This window comes from Podarcis filfolensis (genome assembly GCF_964270895.1).
Source record: "Podarcis filfolensis genome assembly, chromosome: 16".
NCBI classification, from domain to species: domain Eukaryota; kingdom Metazoa; phylum Chordata; class Lepidosauria; order Squamata; family Lacertidae; genus Podarcis; species Podarcis filfolensis.
Genome location: NC_139620.1, coordinates 29,231,579 through 29,246,976, shown reverse-complemented (window position 1 = coordinate 29,246,976; position 15,398 = coordinate 29,231,579). Strand labels below are relative to the sequence as shown.

Below are 15,398 nucleotides of genomic sequence, written 5' to 3'. Positions count from 1 at the left end.
TGGCGCTGTGGGTTAAGCCACAGAGCCTAGGACTTGCCGATCGGAAGGTCGGTGGTTCAAATCCCCGCGATGGGGTGAGCTCCCGTTGCTCGGTGCCCTGCTCCTGCCAACCTAGCAGTTCGAAAGCACGTCAAAAGTGCAAGTAGATAAACAGGTACCGTTCCGGCGGGAAGGTAAACGGCGTTTCCGTGCGCTGCTCTGGTTTGCCAGAAGCGGCTTAGTCATGCTGGCCACATGACCCAGAAGCTGTATGCCAGCTCCCTTGGCCAATAAAGCGAGATGAGCGCCGCAACCCCAGAGTCAGCCACGACTGGACCTAATGGTCAGGGGTCCCTTTACCTTTACCTTAAAAGGCATATCACACTCCTTCCTAAGTAATAAAACACTAGGTTCACCGTGGAGATACTTCCAACAGAGGGAGAAATGCTTGAAGCATGTAGATGTTCTGCGACAAGGGTCGGCAAATTTTTTTAGCGGCGGGCTGGTCCACTGTCCCTCAGACCTTGTGGAGGCTGGGGGGGTGGGGAGCTGGAAGAAGAGGCGAGGGGGGCAAGTACCGTATTTTTCCATTGCATAGACTAGGTTTTTTCCCTTTAAAATAATGTCAAAAACAGGGGGCGTCTTATACACGGGGGCATCTTATAGATGGAAAAATATGGTATTCCCTCTCCCTAGCCCCACCTGCTGTGCTGCTGCCACTGCCACCACCACTGCCACCGCCACCGCCGCGTCTTCTCGTGGGTAGGCAGAGTGAGCTCCTCCACTCTGCTGTCTGGCCCACAGGAGCACCAGGGCTGTGGCATAGCTCAGTTGGTTAGAGTGTGATGCTGATAACACCAAGGTTGTAGGTTCAATCCCTGTGTGGGACAGCTGCATATTCCTTCATTGCAGGAATATGATTCTAGCATATTTTAACTCTGAGATCCTAGCATGTTCAGGCTTTTAAGATCTTTGGAATAAGTTTGTCCTCAGGAAAAACAGAATATACTCAAGCATATTGATTTAAATATTTTAGGGAGGAATGGGACCTCAATGGTTTATCAAGTGCAATCTCCTGCACGAAGCTAAAATCCTTCCCAAAACTATCAGTTTTGGTAGGTTTGCAAATAGTGCTATGAAAACATAGCTGCGTGTACGGTTCCTTATCTTGCTGTTTCCAGACAGCTAATCCCTGTAATCCCAGTGTTTCATCCTTTGCTCATCTGTTACCAGATGCTCAGTCCTTGGGGGAAGAAGGTGTTCAGTAAAGTAGCCGAAGCTTCATTCAGACCTCTGATGGCTGGCAGTGGGCAGTAATATCACCAGTCCAAAAGATTTCAGAAAACGTTATCATTAAAAATGCACATTTGGATAAACTTTTACTTAGCTTTGAGTCTTTATTCTTTTCTCCCACCCCCCCATAAAAAAGCAACCCGGAAGGTTTTGAAGGGTTTTTACAATGTCTGCTTCAGTACAGTGGTACCTTGGTTCTCAGACTTAATCCGTTCTGGAAGTCCGTTCCAAAACCAAAGCGTTCTGAAACCAAGGTGCGCTTTGCCATAGAAAGTAATGCAAAATGGATTAATCCGTTCCAGACTTTTAAAAACAACCCCTAAAACAGCAATTTAACATGAATTTTATTATCTAACGAGACCATTGATCCATAAAATGAAAGCAATAAATTATGTACTGCAGTCACACAGTCAATCAGTTAGTAGTTGAATTGGGTCCACACAGTCACAAAAACAAAGAGCCGCAAAAAAACAGACCTCAAAATAAATAGCAAAAACAGACAGACCTCGGCGTAAAACTCACAACAGAAGTGTGGCACTCAAAACGGAAGTGTGGCAATCAAATCAGAAGCGTAACACTCCAAACGGAGCACGTTCTACTTCCGGAAAAAGTTCGCAAGCCGGAACACTTACTTCCGGGTTTGCAGTGTTTGAGTTCCAAATTGTTTGAGTACCAAGGCATTTGAGAACCAAGGTACCACTGTATAAGGACAACCTGTGTGCCAGACTGTCACCTAACAGCAGCTATTCTAGCAAGCTGCAGAGCAAAGGGGGAGAAGGGAAGCAGGACTCTGCTGTCAGTTCTGCTGAAATACCAGCTTCCCAGACGAAGCTGCCTGAACATTTTCCATTCTAGCTGGTCAATATAAAAAACTGAAGCTTCAGAAACAGGTGCCTCCACACACTGCCTACTGCTCAATCCCCATCTATCTCTTTTCAAAATTTTGTGCCAGGTCTAAAAGATCGTAAGCCTGAGAGCAGGGACTCTCTTGGTTTTCTTTATTGTTCTGTAAGCCTCCCTGACAAACTCTTTGACACTAAAAAGCAAGGTAAAAATGCTTAAACAGACAGTGTAGAAAATGGTTGAATTTCGTTCTGTTTGAATTTATTGATCCCTTTTATAAACTGGTGTGTTGCCACCCCCCACCAAAATAAATGTTTTGTGCTTCGATAACGGGTGGACATTTATTGTAAGGTGTTTTCCGCACAGCTCAGTATGGAAAAGAGGCATGCAAATTAGCTAAATCAGTCAATAAAAGCATCTTGCTGTTAGCTGAAAAATGTGCGCCATCATTCCTGCAATGGAGACGCTTGGATGCAGGATACAGTGGTACCTCGGGTTACATACGCCGTAGGTTACAGACTCCACTAACCCAGAAATAGTACCTCAGGTTAAGAACTTTGCTTCAGGATGAGAACAGAAATCGTGCTCTGACGGCGCAGCGGCAGCAGCAGGCCCATAGGCTAAAGTGGTGCTTCAGGTTAAGAACAGTTTCAGGTTAAGAACGGACCTCCGGAACGAATTAAGTACTTAACCCGAGATACCACTGTATATGGCTAGCTACAGAAAACCCTATGCTTAGCCTCCAGCACTTTGTTGGACGAGTGAAAAGTCAGCAGAAACCAACAAGAAGTGCCTTCTCTGTCAAGAAGTATTGAAGAAATATTTTACTTTTGCTTTTCTGTTTTCCTTTCAAAGAAAGTTGACATCTTACTAAAGATGTGATTACTTAAAATATTTTGGGAGTATTGGACCTGCTGGATTTGCTTACAGTGGTACCTCGGGTTACAGACGCTTCAGGTTACAGATGCTTCAGGTTACAGACTCTGCTAACCCAGAAATAGTACCTCGGGTTAAGAACTTTACCTCAGGATGAGAACAGAAATCTTGCTCCGGCGGCGGCAGCGGGAGGCCCCATTAGCTAAAGTGGTGCTTCAGGTTAAGAACAGTATCAGGTTAAGAACGGACCTCCGCAACGAATTAAGTTCGTAACCAGAGGTACCACTGTACAGTAACATTTGAACTCTGGAAATTTATTTTATCATGTTTGAAGAAGTATTATATTATTTGTTGATTTGCTATTTGCCGAATTGCTGTTTTTCCTCCTGAACTGGTCAAATTTCAACAGAAGCTCCGAGTTTCCTTTTTCTCCTCATGCCTGTGCCAAATAGGGCAGTCATCAATCCCTGTCAGACAGGAGCAAATACCTTTTTTGGCTTGTTTCAACAGGATATAAAAATAGGCCAACTGTCGGGGGAAGAAGAGGGACCAAAGAATAACGCAGCCGCTGCAAATCCAAATAAGTTGTGGTGTTGGTGCTGGGAAGTGAAGCAGCCATCTTGATAGATGCCTAAGCCTTTAGCTTTTAAAAGTTCCCAAATGGGGCAAGTAAGGTAAAGGGACCCCTGACCATTAGGCCGAGGGAGCCGGCGTACAGCTTCCGGGTCATGTGGCCAGCATGACTAAGCCGCTTCTGGCGAACCAGAGCAGCGCACGGAAACGCCGTTTACCTTCCCGCCAGAGCGGTACCTATTTATCTACTTGCACTTTGACATGCTTTCAAACTGCTAGGTTGGCAGGAGCAGGGACCGAGCAACGGGAGCTCACCCCGTTATGGGGATTCGAACTGCCAACCTTCTGATTGGCAATTCCTAGGCTTTGTGGTTTAACCCACAGCGCCACCCACGTCCCAAGGAGGGAGTAACGCAAGAGAAAGGAGGCTGCGTGTCTCAGCACAGTTTATTGAGCAAAGTTTCTTGGCTTAACTTGGAAGTTCACAGAGGTAAAGGCTGTCAGCAGCTACTAGACACAGTGGCTTGGCTCTGTCTTTATGCTTGGATTCGGATTGCGCCAGTTGTTGGAAACTGCAGGAGGGGAGAGTGCTGTCTCACTAAAGACTTGCTTTTTGGCTTCCTGCATGCATCTGGTTGGCCACTGTGGGAACAGTGAGTTCCAGAAGACTTTCCTAAAGCCATAGACTGTTCTAAAGTCATAAGAAGCTGCTTTAGAATGCTTTGGACTATGGGCCCATTTAGCTCAGCCTTGTCAGCACTGACTGACAGCAACTCTCCAAGGTTTCAGACAGAGAATTTTCCCTAGCCCGACTTGGAGATGACTGGGATTGCACCTGAGAACTTCAGCATTCAAAGCAGATGTTTTGCCACTGAGCTATGGCTTTTCTGCAAAAGTGTTACTGTTAGTAATAAAATAAAAGCAGCCTTTCTATGAGTGGAACATGCCTTCCCCATTCGAAGGGCACTGTTGCATCCAGGCCGATGTTCTGTTTCGGCAAAATGCAAATACAGAGAGCTGCTATTGTACTGGAATAACAATTATACTGCACTCTGGGTAACTCTCTTGCTGTGTTTCTTCTTTCTCTTCCCCCACCTTCCTGCCGCACACACACAACTCTGATTCCCCTTTGTTTTTAGATTCTAAGCCCCTTGGGCTATGATCAAACTTGTTTATTCTAAAGTGCCATGTGTATAATATGGCGCCAATTAAATAAATTGCATTTACATAACTCAAACAAATATCATTCAAGTAACTTAATGCTTGGTACAGAGGATCTGTTGGAGGTACTCAGTACCATAAAGTGTGATCTCTTATTTGACTTTTTATCCCACTGGGTTCAGAAGATGGAGAAACTGTGATAAGATCTTCAAATGAGCCCCCTTTTGAACAAATGTACTGTCAATTGGTGCAATGTGCTAGGTATGTTTAAAGGAGAGAGATTTGTCTATAGTGCCACCCAGCTTAAGGAGGTTCAACACATGCCAACTTCAGGCCTTCTTCTTTGTCTTTTTTGATCCACCATTTAAAAACTAACTTTACAGCCTCTGCCAGCTTTTCAGTTTCCTAAATCATTGGATTTTCTCAGTGGTTGTGTTGTACACTGTCCCGGAATCCGTTGGAAGTGGTATAGACATCTTAAAAGCATGATTTCCTGTTGCTTTTCTAAAAATAAAAGTGTAACACCTGCCATCAGTCATGTGCTGAAATGATGCCTGCTTTCAGAACAAATTTCAAAAGTCACACTCAGTGCCAGATCGCTGTTTGGCTTGGACTGTGCCGCAGCATGGCAGAACATCAACTGGTGGTTTGGATGGCAGGGAGACATTTGGTATCGAATTCACTTTGTGTACAACCTGGTACATTGTGGGAAGAGGCTCCCAAGTCATGTGATTTTGTTCCTCTTACTGTTTTTCAGGGAAGCCGATATTTTCAGTTGACATTCATCCAGATGGGACCAAGTTTGCAACTGGAGGGCAAGGTATGTTCACAGATTATATCCTCTTGAGAAAACTCTGTTTCCAAGTTGATTACTGGCTACCTTGAAAATAAATCATGGATCATGTTTTTTCAATGCAGTACCAAAGAGTTACATGTGGGGCTGATTGCATGATAACCATTGCAAACCATACATGTTTTTTTTACTTTGATGCAGAGGTGGAAGGTAAAATTGCATAAGCCATTTCTCATAGTACTGATCTACCCTCCTTTCATGCATGCAGAAGTAACGAACCACAGTTTGTGGCTTAACGTTGCATCTGAACCAGTAATCTGCTTCATTTGGACCATGATCATTAAGCCAAGGTGTGTTCTTGGGTTTTGTTGGCATGAAGCAACCCATGATCCTCAGCTTGGATGTAAAAGTGTGCTGTGGTTCATGGTTTGCTGCTCTTGCTTGTGCAATAGGAGAAGCAAAATGCAAGAGATCTTTGCATTCGGGCTAAACTATGGTTTAGCATGAGGTCCAAACCATAAATGAGACTTGCTGTAAATCTTTCAACACTCATATTTTCAGTAAAGGTAAAGGGACCCCTGACCTCATGACCGACTCTGGGGTTGCAGCACTCATCTCGCTTTATTGGCCGAGGGAGCCGGCGTACAGCTTCCAGGTCATGTGGCCAGCATGACTAAGCCGCTTCTGGCGAACCAGAGCAGTGCACGGAAACGCCATTTACCTTCCTGCCGGAGCGGTACCTATTTATCTACTTGCACTTTGACGTGCTTTCAAACTGCTAGGTGGGCAGGAGCAGGGACCGAGCAACGGGAGCTCACCCCGTCGCGGGGATTCGAACCACTGACCTTTTGATCGGCAAGTCCTAGGCTCTGTGGTTTAACCCACAGCACCACCCGCGTCCCTCATATTTTCTGTAGGATGCCCCATATAACATATTAAGACATTTCTTCCTTTAATTACCGTACAGTCAAGCTGCCCTTATTCTGTTGAATAGCGTTCCTGTTCAGATATGACAGGCGGTCACAGTCTGTACTTTTCAGGAACAATGGAAAAGGCTTTTGTTCCAACAGGCTTTCCCAGCTGCGTAAACGTGTCCTTGCCATGAGTGTGTCTATTTGGCATTGTTTTAGTTTTGTTTAATTGTATCAGTTGTGTTTTTGTGTGTGGTGACTGCCTTGAGATTATTGTGTGAAAGGTGACTAATAAATGGATGACAATGATAATTCATTGCTGTTTTACACCAGTTCAGGGCTAGCTCAGATCTTTGGCTCCTGTTGATACTGTCTTTCACACGGGGAGGAGGGGTTGGAGTGCACATATTATGCTGTGACAGGTGTCTCTCCCCCCCCCCGCCCCGTTACCTGTGAATCTTTGCCTCCCCACTTAAAAGAGGCGAAATAATCACAGATAACACGCAAATGGCCATTTCCTTTATCCGATAGAAATTGAAGGGGGTGGCAGCATTTCAATGGGGACAAAACCTGATACCTTTCTGCCACACTAGAGATCCCATTAGGCTTTTTCACACATCACACGGAATGTGGGTACACTGTATACAGTGGTGCCTCGCAAGACGAAATTAATTCGTTCCGCAAGTTTTTTCTTCTTGCGAGTTTTTCGTCTTGCGAAGCACGGTTTCCCATAGGAATGCATTGAAAATCAATTAATGCGTTCCTATGGAGACCACTTGCCAGGCTGGCGGTGCGGAGAAGGGCTTTTCTCCCCACCGCAAGCCTTCAGGACAGGTACAGGAACAGAGGGGAAGGCGCGCAGCGCTTCTCCTCTGTTCCCGGGGCTTGCGGTGGGAGAAGGGTTTTTCCTCCGCACCGCCAACATTCAGAACAGCATTCTGAATGTTGGCGGTGGGAAGGAAAACCCTCCTCCCACCGCAAGTCTTCAGGACAGCCATCCGAAGGCTGGCGCGGGGAGAAGGTCTCTCCGCCCCACCGCCAGCGTTCGGAGGAGCCTTCCGAAGGCTGCTGGCGGGAGGAGGTCTCTCCGCCCCACCACCAGCCTTCGGAGGAGGTCCGAGGACAGTGGGGAAGACGCGCTGCGCTTCCCCGCTGTCCTGGAGATTTCCCTATGGGCTTTCGTCTTGCGAAGGAAGCCCATAGGGAAATTCGTTTTGCGAAGCGCCTCCAAAACGGAAAACCCTTTCGTCTAGCGGGTTTTTCGTCTTGCGAGGCGTTCGTCTTGCGGGGCACCACTGTACATGTGTTTGTTTGTTTGTTTGAAAGCGGTGCTTACTTGTTCATTTGTACAGCTCAGCTAGCATGTAATACCTACAGACTGTGCACTTGCCGGTGGTTACATGTGAATAAATGTTCAGTCCAACTGTTGCGTATAAAGATTGTGTGCTTGTTGAAAATGTGTTTGTGTGTGTCTGTGGGCTGTGTAAATCCCGTAAGAAAAGGAAACAGACAACGGAATGTTATTAAATCACACATTTTAAAATCATGACAAACAACACATGCTTGTTCTACAACTAATATTGTTCAGGTTCTTCTCTCCCAACCATTTCTTTTCCTTGTCAAATTTTCAAATTAAAAACTAATAATTTATTATTAGTATCATTGCTGATGCTATTTTAACTGTCCTTTTCCAGTGCTCGGAGTGACATGGTTTTAACACTACAGAAATAATTAAAAATCTATAACCTCACCATAGAAAAGAACAGAAACAAGAACTGGCAGCAATGTAACTGCTAGATCATCATCACAATACAGCTTTGCCTCATATAGATAGACCTTCTCCACACGCAAGTTTTCCCTGCCACAATGAAGGGCATTTTGTTAGCTTACATTGATCTTGACATTGCTCAGTGTAGTTTAAAATGTGTAATTTAATAACAGTCTGTAACTGGTTTCCTTTCTTTGCTTTATTTACATTGGCCGGCTCAACCCCATTTCTGTTAATCAAATCAACAATGCAAGCAAACCTTGTTGCTGTTTCTGAAGAGTGACATTTGATAATCTGACTAAATCGTCTTGGCCATTTTCCTTTCTTAGGTTAGTTGGAATAATCATTCTAGCTATTTGTCTGCGTATGATGCCGCTTTGTTGTTTTGATTTCCTCCTGGAATCCAACCTGCAGTTACACAATCCCTTAAATCTGGTCGATTTTAGCAAATCTGGTGCATCTGTATGCTATGGGCTGGACTGCAACTTTTGCTTCTGCGTAGACAATTTATAGTGTCCCAGTGCCAAGGGCAAATTAGCTGAATGTACCGTATTTTGAATGGGAATGTATGGGAATGTATGTATAGCTCAGTTGGGAGAGCATGAGACTCTTAATCTCAGGGTCATGGGTTTGAGCCCCATGTTGGGCAAAAGATTCCTGCTTTTCAGGGCATTGGAATAGATGAGCCTTGTGGTCCCTTCCAACTCTACAATTCTATGATTCAGCAGTTCTGAATTCTGTGGTTCTATGAAACACCGCTTGGATGTTGTAGGCTGTAATCCAGGGGTGCCCAGACTTTTTTCAAAGAGACCCAGATTTGCTGAACATGCGTGATGGCCCACCAAAGTTGTTGAGCTTTTTTTTTTTTACCATTTCCCCCCAAAGTTGTTCAGCTCTTTTTAGGATTTTACCCCTATTAAATCGACCGGCGGGCCAGATTAGGACTTTGCACATGCCTGATGTAATCCTTTATAATTTTACTTGGAAATAAGTCCCATTGAACTCAGTGGTGGTTCCAGCCAGTGGCCTTCAACCAGTCAAGACTTGAGACCCACCTCTGACTTCCAAGCTGCAACATAGGACCCATCTGATTTATAGCTGGTAGCGTTATAGTAATGCATATTATTAAATCCTAAAATGGCAATTCACAGAGCAATATGCATAGTGTTACTTCTGCATCACTACTGAATGAAAACGAATCCTGCAGTGTGGCAAGAGAAAGCCATGAGCATGCAGTAGCTCAGAAATATGCATTTTATTTTATTTCTTAAATGGCTCCTGCCTTCCTCCTTCTACATTGCAGCACTCGTGGAAATTGATAAAATGAGCATTTTGTCCGGTGAATGCGTCCTGGTACAGATAAGCATGTAGTCCTCCTTTGGTCTGCTCAGCCGAAACTGGAATCCAACATGGCGGCAACAGCTTTGCTGCGGACCACTTGGTGTGGCCTTGCGACCCATCTCTGGGTCCCAACCCAGGCTGAAGACCTATGTCCTGAGCAGATTTGTTGTGTGCTCTAGCCAAAGCAGCAAGTGCAAGTATTTACTCTTGTGCAATGGAATTTACCCCTCCCACCCTCTTGTTACCCCTCCCCCCCCAAAAAAAATCAGTTCTGGGTTTCCCCCCCAACCCTCTGGAGCAGATTGGAGAGGAGGGTGCAGAGTGGGCTTGGGGGAGTTTTGCTGTGCGAGTGTAAATGGAACTCTGTAGTTGGAACCCACCCACCCCACAGTGTCAGTCTTTCTCTATTTTATCATCATCATCATCATCATGGCAACATGCAGGTAACGAAAGTATTCTCTGTCGAAACACCAGCACTTTTCTGTAAAACGGTATGTTGATTTCTCTTTGTCCTTAGGACAGGATTCTGGGAAGGTTGTGATATGGAACATGGCTCCCGTCCTCAAAGAGGAAGACGAAAAGAACGAGAATGTACCCAAGATGCTCTGTCAGATGGACAATCATTTAGGTATTGTAGAACAGGGGAGGGCGGACTTCAGGTTTGTGGCATCCAGGAGAGCTCCAACATCCACCAGGGTGGTTAGGTGCAACAGGAATACAGTGGTACCTCAGTATACAAACGGGATCCGTTCCGGAGCCCCGTTCGCATCCTGAATGGAACATAAGACGTGACGGGGCGTCTGCACGTGCACGGGTCGCGTTTTGCCACTTCTGTGCATGCGTGTGACGTCATTTTGAGCGTCTGCGCATGCGCGAGCGGTGAAACCCGGAAGTAACACGGTCCGTTACTTCCGGGTTGCCGCGGAGTGCAACCAGGAAGTGCTCAACCTGAAGCACATTCAACCCGAGGTATGACAGTACTGTAAGGATTAAAGGATTTTGAGACCTGGAATTTGTTTGGCTGCTTTTTAGTACGATACCAGAAATGGACAGAGCTCACAATCCTTCAGCAGAGAAATCCACTTCTGGTTTACCCTTCACCCCCAGCTCTCGTAATTTCAGACATATAATTTAAAGAGGCCAGGGCCGGAATTTTGTTCTTTAATAATTGATAGTCGGAAATCCTTGACCATTTACTGAAAATTGCCCATAGATATAACACTACATCTCTTATCTACCTTCTATCTGTCCCTCCTGGAGAATTGCATTTCCATTTTGGTGCTGCTTGGTCAGTAAAGTGCAAGGAACGGCATGGAGTAGTGTTCTTCAGCGTTGGGTCCCCAGATGTTGTTGGACTACAACTCCCATCATCTTTCACAATTGCTTAAGCTGGCCAGGGATGATGGGAGTTGTAGTCCAACAACACAAGGGAATCACAGTTGAAGAACTCTGGTGTAGAGAACCGTGGGCCTTAGTTGCATATCAGAGGATTTTAGATTTTGAAAACTGCTTTGAATGTTACACTAAGCCATGGTTTGGTGTTAAGGAATGACCCATCTTCTTGCATGCTCCTCCCCCCCCCCACTTGTTCCACTTTTAGAAATACTTTTCTGATGTCCAGGGATGAGTGGGTTGTACTAGAATGCCAGATGGTACCCATTCTCAATTGCACCATTTTTTAAAGGACCTTATCCCACTGAAATATTTGCTCAGTGACCTGTTCATTTTAAAGGAGTACAGAAGGCTGTAAAGATTTACCGTATTTTTCGCCCTATAGGACGCACTTTTCCCCTCCAAAAATTAAGGGGAAATGTGTGTGTGTCCTATGGGGCGAATGCAGGCTTTCGCTGAAGCCTGGAGAGCGAGAGGGGTCGGTGCGCACCGACCCCTTTTGTTCTCCAGGCTTCAGGAAGCTATCAGCAAGCCTTGGGAGCCCGGTGGGAGTTCCCGCCAGGCTCCCAAGGCTTGTGGACAGCAGCCTGCAGCCCGAAACCCGGGGAGCGCAGCGGAGCGCACCCCGGGCTTCAGGCTGCTCTCTGCAAGCCTAGGGAGCCCGGCAGGAACTCCCGCCGGGCTCCCAAGGCTTGCGGATAGCAGCCTGTTCTGGGGGCTGGGGTCGGGGGAAGCTCAGGCTTCCCCCGCCCCAGCCCCGTGCCTGGGGGGGAAATAAATTTTTTTCTTTATTCCCCCCCCCAAAAAAAACCTAGGTGCGCCCTATGGGCCGGTGCGTCCTATAGGGCGAAAAATACGGTAGGTGCTCATACACACCACCTCCTCCAGTATGACCCTGCCCACATTTTGAGATCAACATCCATGGCCTTGCCTTTTATCCACCACCAGAACATGTATGTGGGTACAAAAGACAGGGTCTTTCCAGTAGAGGGGACCTGAAGCATTGAGCATATTGAATCTTGTCATTGGCAGTTAATACCCGCTTATCAAACGAAGCATATTGCTGTTGAGTGCATTGATATTTCTTCGCCTCTGATGTTGCTGAGTTTTCGTTTTATTTTGCTTTCCTATGTTACTGTTTTACAGACATGACATTATGCCGCTTTGCTCGGCTTGTAAGCTGTTTTGATCACTGCAGGTGGAAAAAGCTAAAATTCCAAACAATAAGTACATTTCAAATGCTTGTTTTATTGGTAACGCAACATCTCTGAAGAAAAGCATTGTTTGAAATGTAGGCAATCGCATTTCCTTCCCTCTTCATTCATGGTTAGTTCCCCCTCCACTCATACAGTTTGGTGGGTGCAGCCCCCACCTCCCACCAGTGGGACAGAAACACAGTCTGTTTCTGCAGCTGATATCCAGTGCACGAACACTGCAGAAAGATAAAGACGCCATTACGATTATCAGAAGCATACAGAGAGAATTGCAAAGGGTGTGAACCCATAAAAAATACTGTAAACTATTCTGACGTGCCTCGATATAAAAATCCACCTTCTTTCCGTTTGTGTGTGTTTCTTCCATTTTAGCATGCGTGAACTGTGTACGATGGTCAAACAATGGCATGTATCTGGCTTCCGGGGGAGACGACAAGCTGATCATGATTTGGAAGAGAGCTGCGTAAGTGTGCTGCCCGCCCCTGCCCCAAATTTACATCTTTCCTTGTTCCCTGAACGTTTGTTGAATTATTCCCTGTTTCTTATCTCCAGAGTTCTGTAAACACTTTCTAGAATACAAAAAGCTAATTTTTTTGCCCAGGCTTTCCCTGACCCACCAGGTTACACCCTGACTTATGTGTCTTAATCCCCTGAATTCCAGTTTTACTTGCTTTTACAGTCGTACCTCTGAAGTTGAACGCCTTGCGAGTCAAACGTTTTGGCTCCCGAACGCTACAAACCCGGAAGTGAGGAATTCTGCCGTGTGGTTGCTTTTGGTAACTCTTGTTCTTGTCTTCCATAGGTACATTGGGCCGAGCACAGTGTTTGGTTCCAGTAGTAAACTTGCTAACGTAGAACAGTGGAGGTGTCTCTCAATCCTTCGAAGCCATTCAGGGGGTAAGTGTGTCTGAAACACTGGAAGGTGCTCACAGTGCATTACTTGATCTCTCAACCCATCCCAAAGTTCAGTCCCCGCTATCTGGTCTGCTTTAGATAGATGCTATTTGGCACCCAGTAGAATGGTCAGCAGGGACGCGGGTGGCGCTGTGGGTTAAACCACAGAGCCTAGGGCTTGCCGATCAGAAGGTTGGCGGTTCGAATTCCCGCGACGGGGTGAGCTCCCGTTGCTCGGTCCCTGCTCCTGCCAACCTAGCAGTTCGAAAGCACGTCAAAGTGCAAGTAGATAAAGGTAAACGTCGTTTCTGTGTGCTGCTCCGGTTCACCAGAAGCGGCTTAGTCATGCTGGCCACATGACCCGGAAGCTGTACGCCGGCTCCCTCGGCCAATAAAGCGAGATGAGCGCCGCAACCCCAGAGTCGGCCACGACTGGACCTAATGGTCAGGGGTCCTTTTACCTTTACCTAGAATGGTCAGCGTTGCTTTCCATTGCACTGCTCTGTGCAGTTATTTACATCCTCACTTAACAGGTGGCCGGCTAGATAAAAGGCAGCAAATAGCAAGAGTCATACCCTATGAGCTCATCACATAGTCATTACCGCACTTTCCCGTGTATAACATGCCCCCCTATTTTGGGGTACTCACAATTTCAGAAGATGTTGAGCTTCTTTGGGGGGAGGATTGGAGTTGTTGAGCTTTTTTTGGAGAGGATTGCCCAGAGTTGTTCAGCTTTCTTGGGGGGGGGGGTGATGCAGTAAATCACTAACCCGACAGTTAAAATCGCTCGCTGACCATCGCTCGCGTCTGCAACAAGCAGACGGCTGTGAATTTCAGTTCTCTGAACTCAAAGGGAGCTGTTAAGTGGATGGGTGGCTAGTTTTCTGTTTCCCCTGAGAAATGGTTCACATAAGGTGTGTGTTTGTTTGTTTTCTGTATCCCCTACAGATGTCATGGATGTGGCATGGTCTCCTCATGATGCTTGGCTGGCCTCTTGTAGTGTGGATAACACTGTTGTCATCTGGAATGCTGTCAAATTCCCAGGTATAACGCAGAGTTCTGACTATCAAGAGGTAATGGTTTTGTTTCGCAGGGGCTGCCGCTCAGTATGGCAAAACTTTTTGAACAAAACGAACCAGAAGCTGTGCTTTGGTTTTTGAACGTTTTGGAAGTTGAACAGACTTCTGGAACGGATTCCGTTCAACTTCCAAGTTACAAATGTATGTTAGAGTGGGATTTTCCACTGGTGGCAGATGACAAAATCTGTGACACCATGAGACCGGTGTAAAACCAAATAAAATAAAGGTTTTATTTCAAAACAACAAACAGCAAAGCTTGTGGGTGTTTTTCCTGCAAATTCTTTCATATCTCGTAGTTGCATTTGTATGCAAGCGTCCTTTAAAAACAACAGTAACTACTATGAATTCAGCATGATTGAATACCAGCTTGTACCAAGACGTTGCCAGGCTTCAGTAGCAATTTAAAGCTCTCTCAGCTTTATCCACTTAAATCGTTCTCGAAAAAGTCAGCATGTCTTTTTTTAATTAAAAAAAAATCTTTTTATCTCTTTGCTGCATGCAGAAATTCTCGCCACTCTGAAGGGACATTCTGGCTTAGTTAAGGGGCTCACCTGGGACCCAGTTGGGAAATACATTGCATCGCAAGCAGATGACCGAAGCTTGAAGGTGTGGCGTACCATGGACTGGCAGCTAGAAACCAGCATCACCAAACCGTTTGATGAGGTGTGTGTTGTGTTAGCCATTTCAACAACTCATCCCATGAACAAGCATAACTGCAGATGTGGGGTAGCTTTTTTAGCACAGGGGCTGCATTCCTTTCCAGGTGGAGGGGCACAGGCCATTGATGGGCAGGGCTGGAGGAAGAAGTGGGAGGAGCAAAAAATGTAATTTTAAACCTTTGTACAAGAGATGTCTTTCAAGACCTCCACAAGGGACTACCATATCTATAAGACGCACCAGACCACAAGACGCACCTAGTTTTTGGAGGAGGAAAACAAGAAAAAAAATATTCTGAATCTCAGAAGCCAGAACAGCAAGAGGGATCACTGCGAAGTGAAAGCAGCAATCCCTCTTGCTGTTCTGGCTTCTGGGATAGCTGCGCAGCCTGCATTTGCTCCATAAGATGCACACACATTTCCCCTTACTTTTTAGGAGGGAAAAAGTGAGTCTTATAGAGCAAAAAGTACGGTATTTATCTGTCCCTTATGCATATTCAACCCCTAGCTTCAGATCAAGATGTCAGGGCTCCCAGGTTTGCAGTTCTAGCTCGCAGGACAAATGCAAACCGTTGTTTGGCGGTCCACATCCTGCAATCTAGGGAGAGGAGGAAATTACAGTCTG

The 15,398-nt window shown here is 45.9% G+C and overlaps 1 protein-coding gene across 1 annotated transcript in view; it reads left to right on the top strand.

The window, feature by feature from the left end:
* HIRA (histone cell cycle regulator) overlaps positions 1–15,398 on the top strand; it is a 61,857-nt gene that overhangs the window by 7,966 nt on the left and 38,493 nt on the right. The window contains exons 2-7 of the mRNA XM_083589867.1: positions 5,483–5,545; positions 10,056–10,166; positions 12,517–12,607; positions 12,947–13,041; positions 13,987–14,082; positions 14,620–14,780. Of these exons, the coding sequence (XP_083445993.1) occupies positions 5,483–5,545; positions 10,056–10,166; positions 12,517–12,607; positions 12,947–13,041; positions 13,987–14,082; positions 14,620–14,780 (617 nt within the window). The remainder of the gene's footprint in view (positions 1–5,482; positions 5,546–10,055; positions 10,167–12,516; positions 12,608–12,946; positions 13,042–13,986; positions 14,083–14,619; positions 14,781–15,398) is intronic.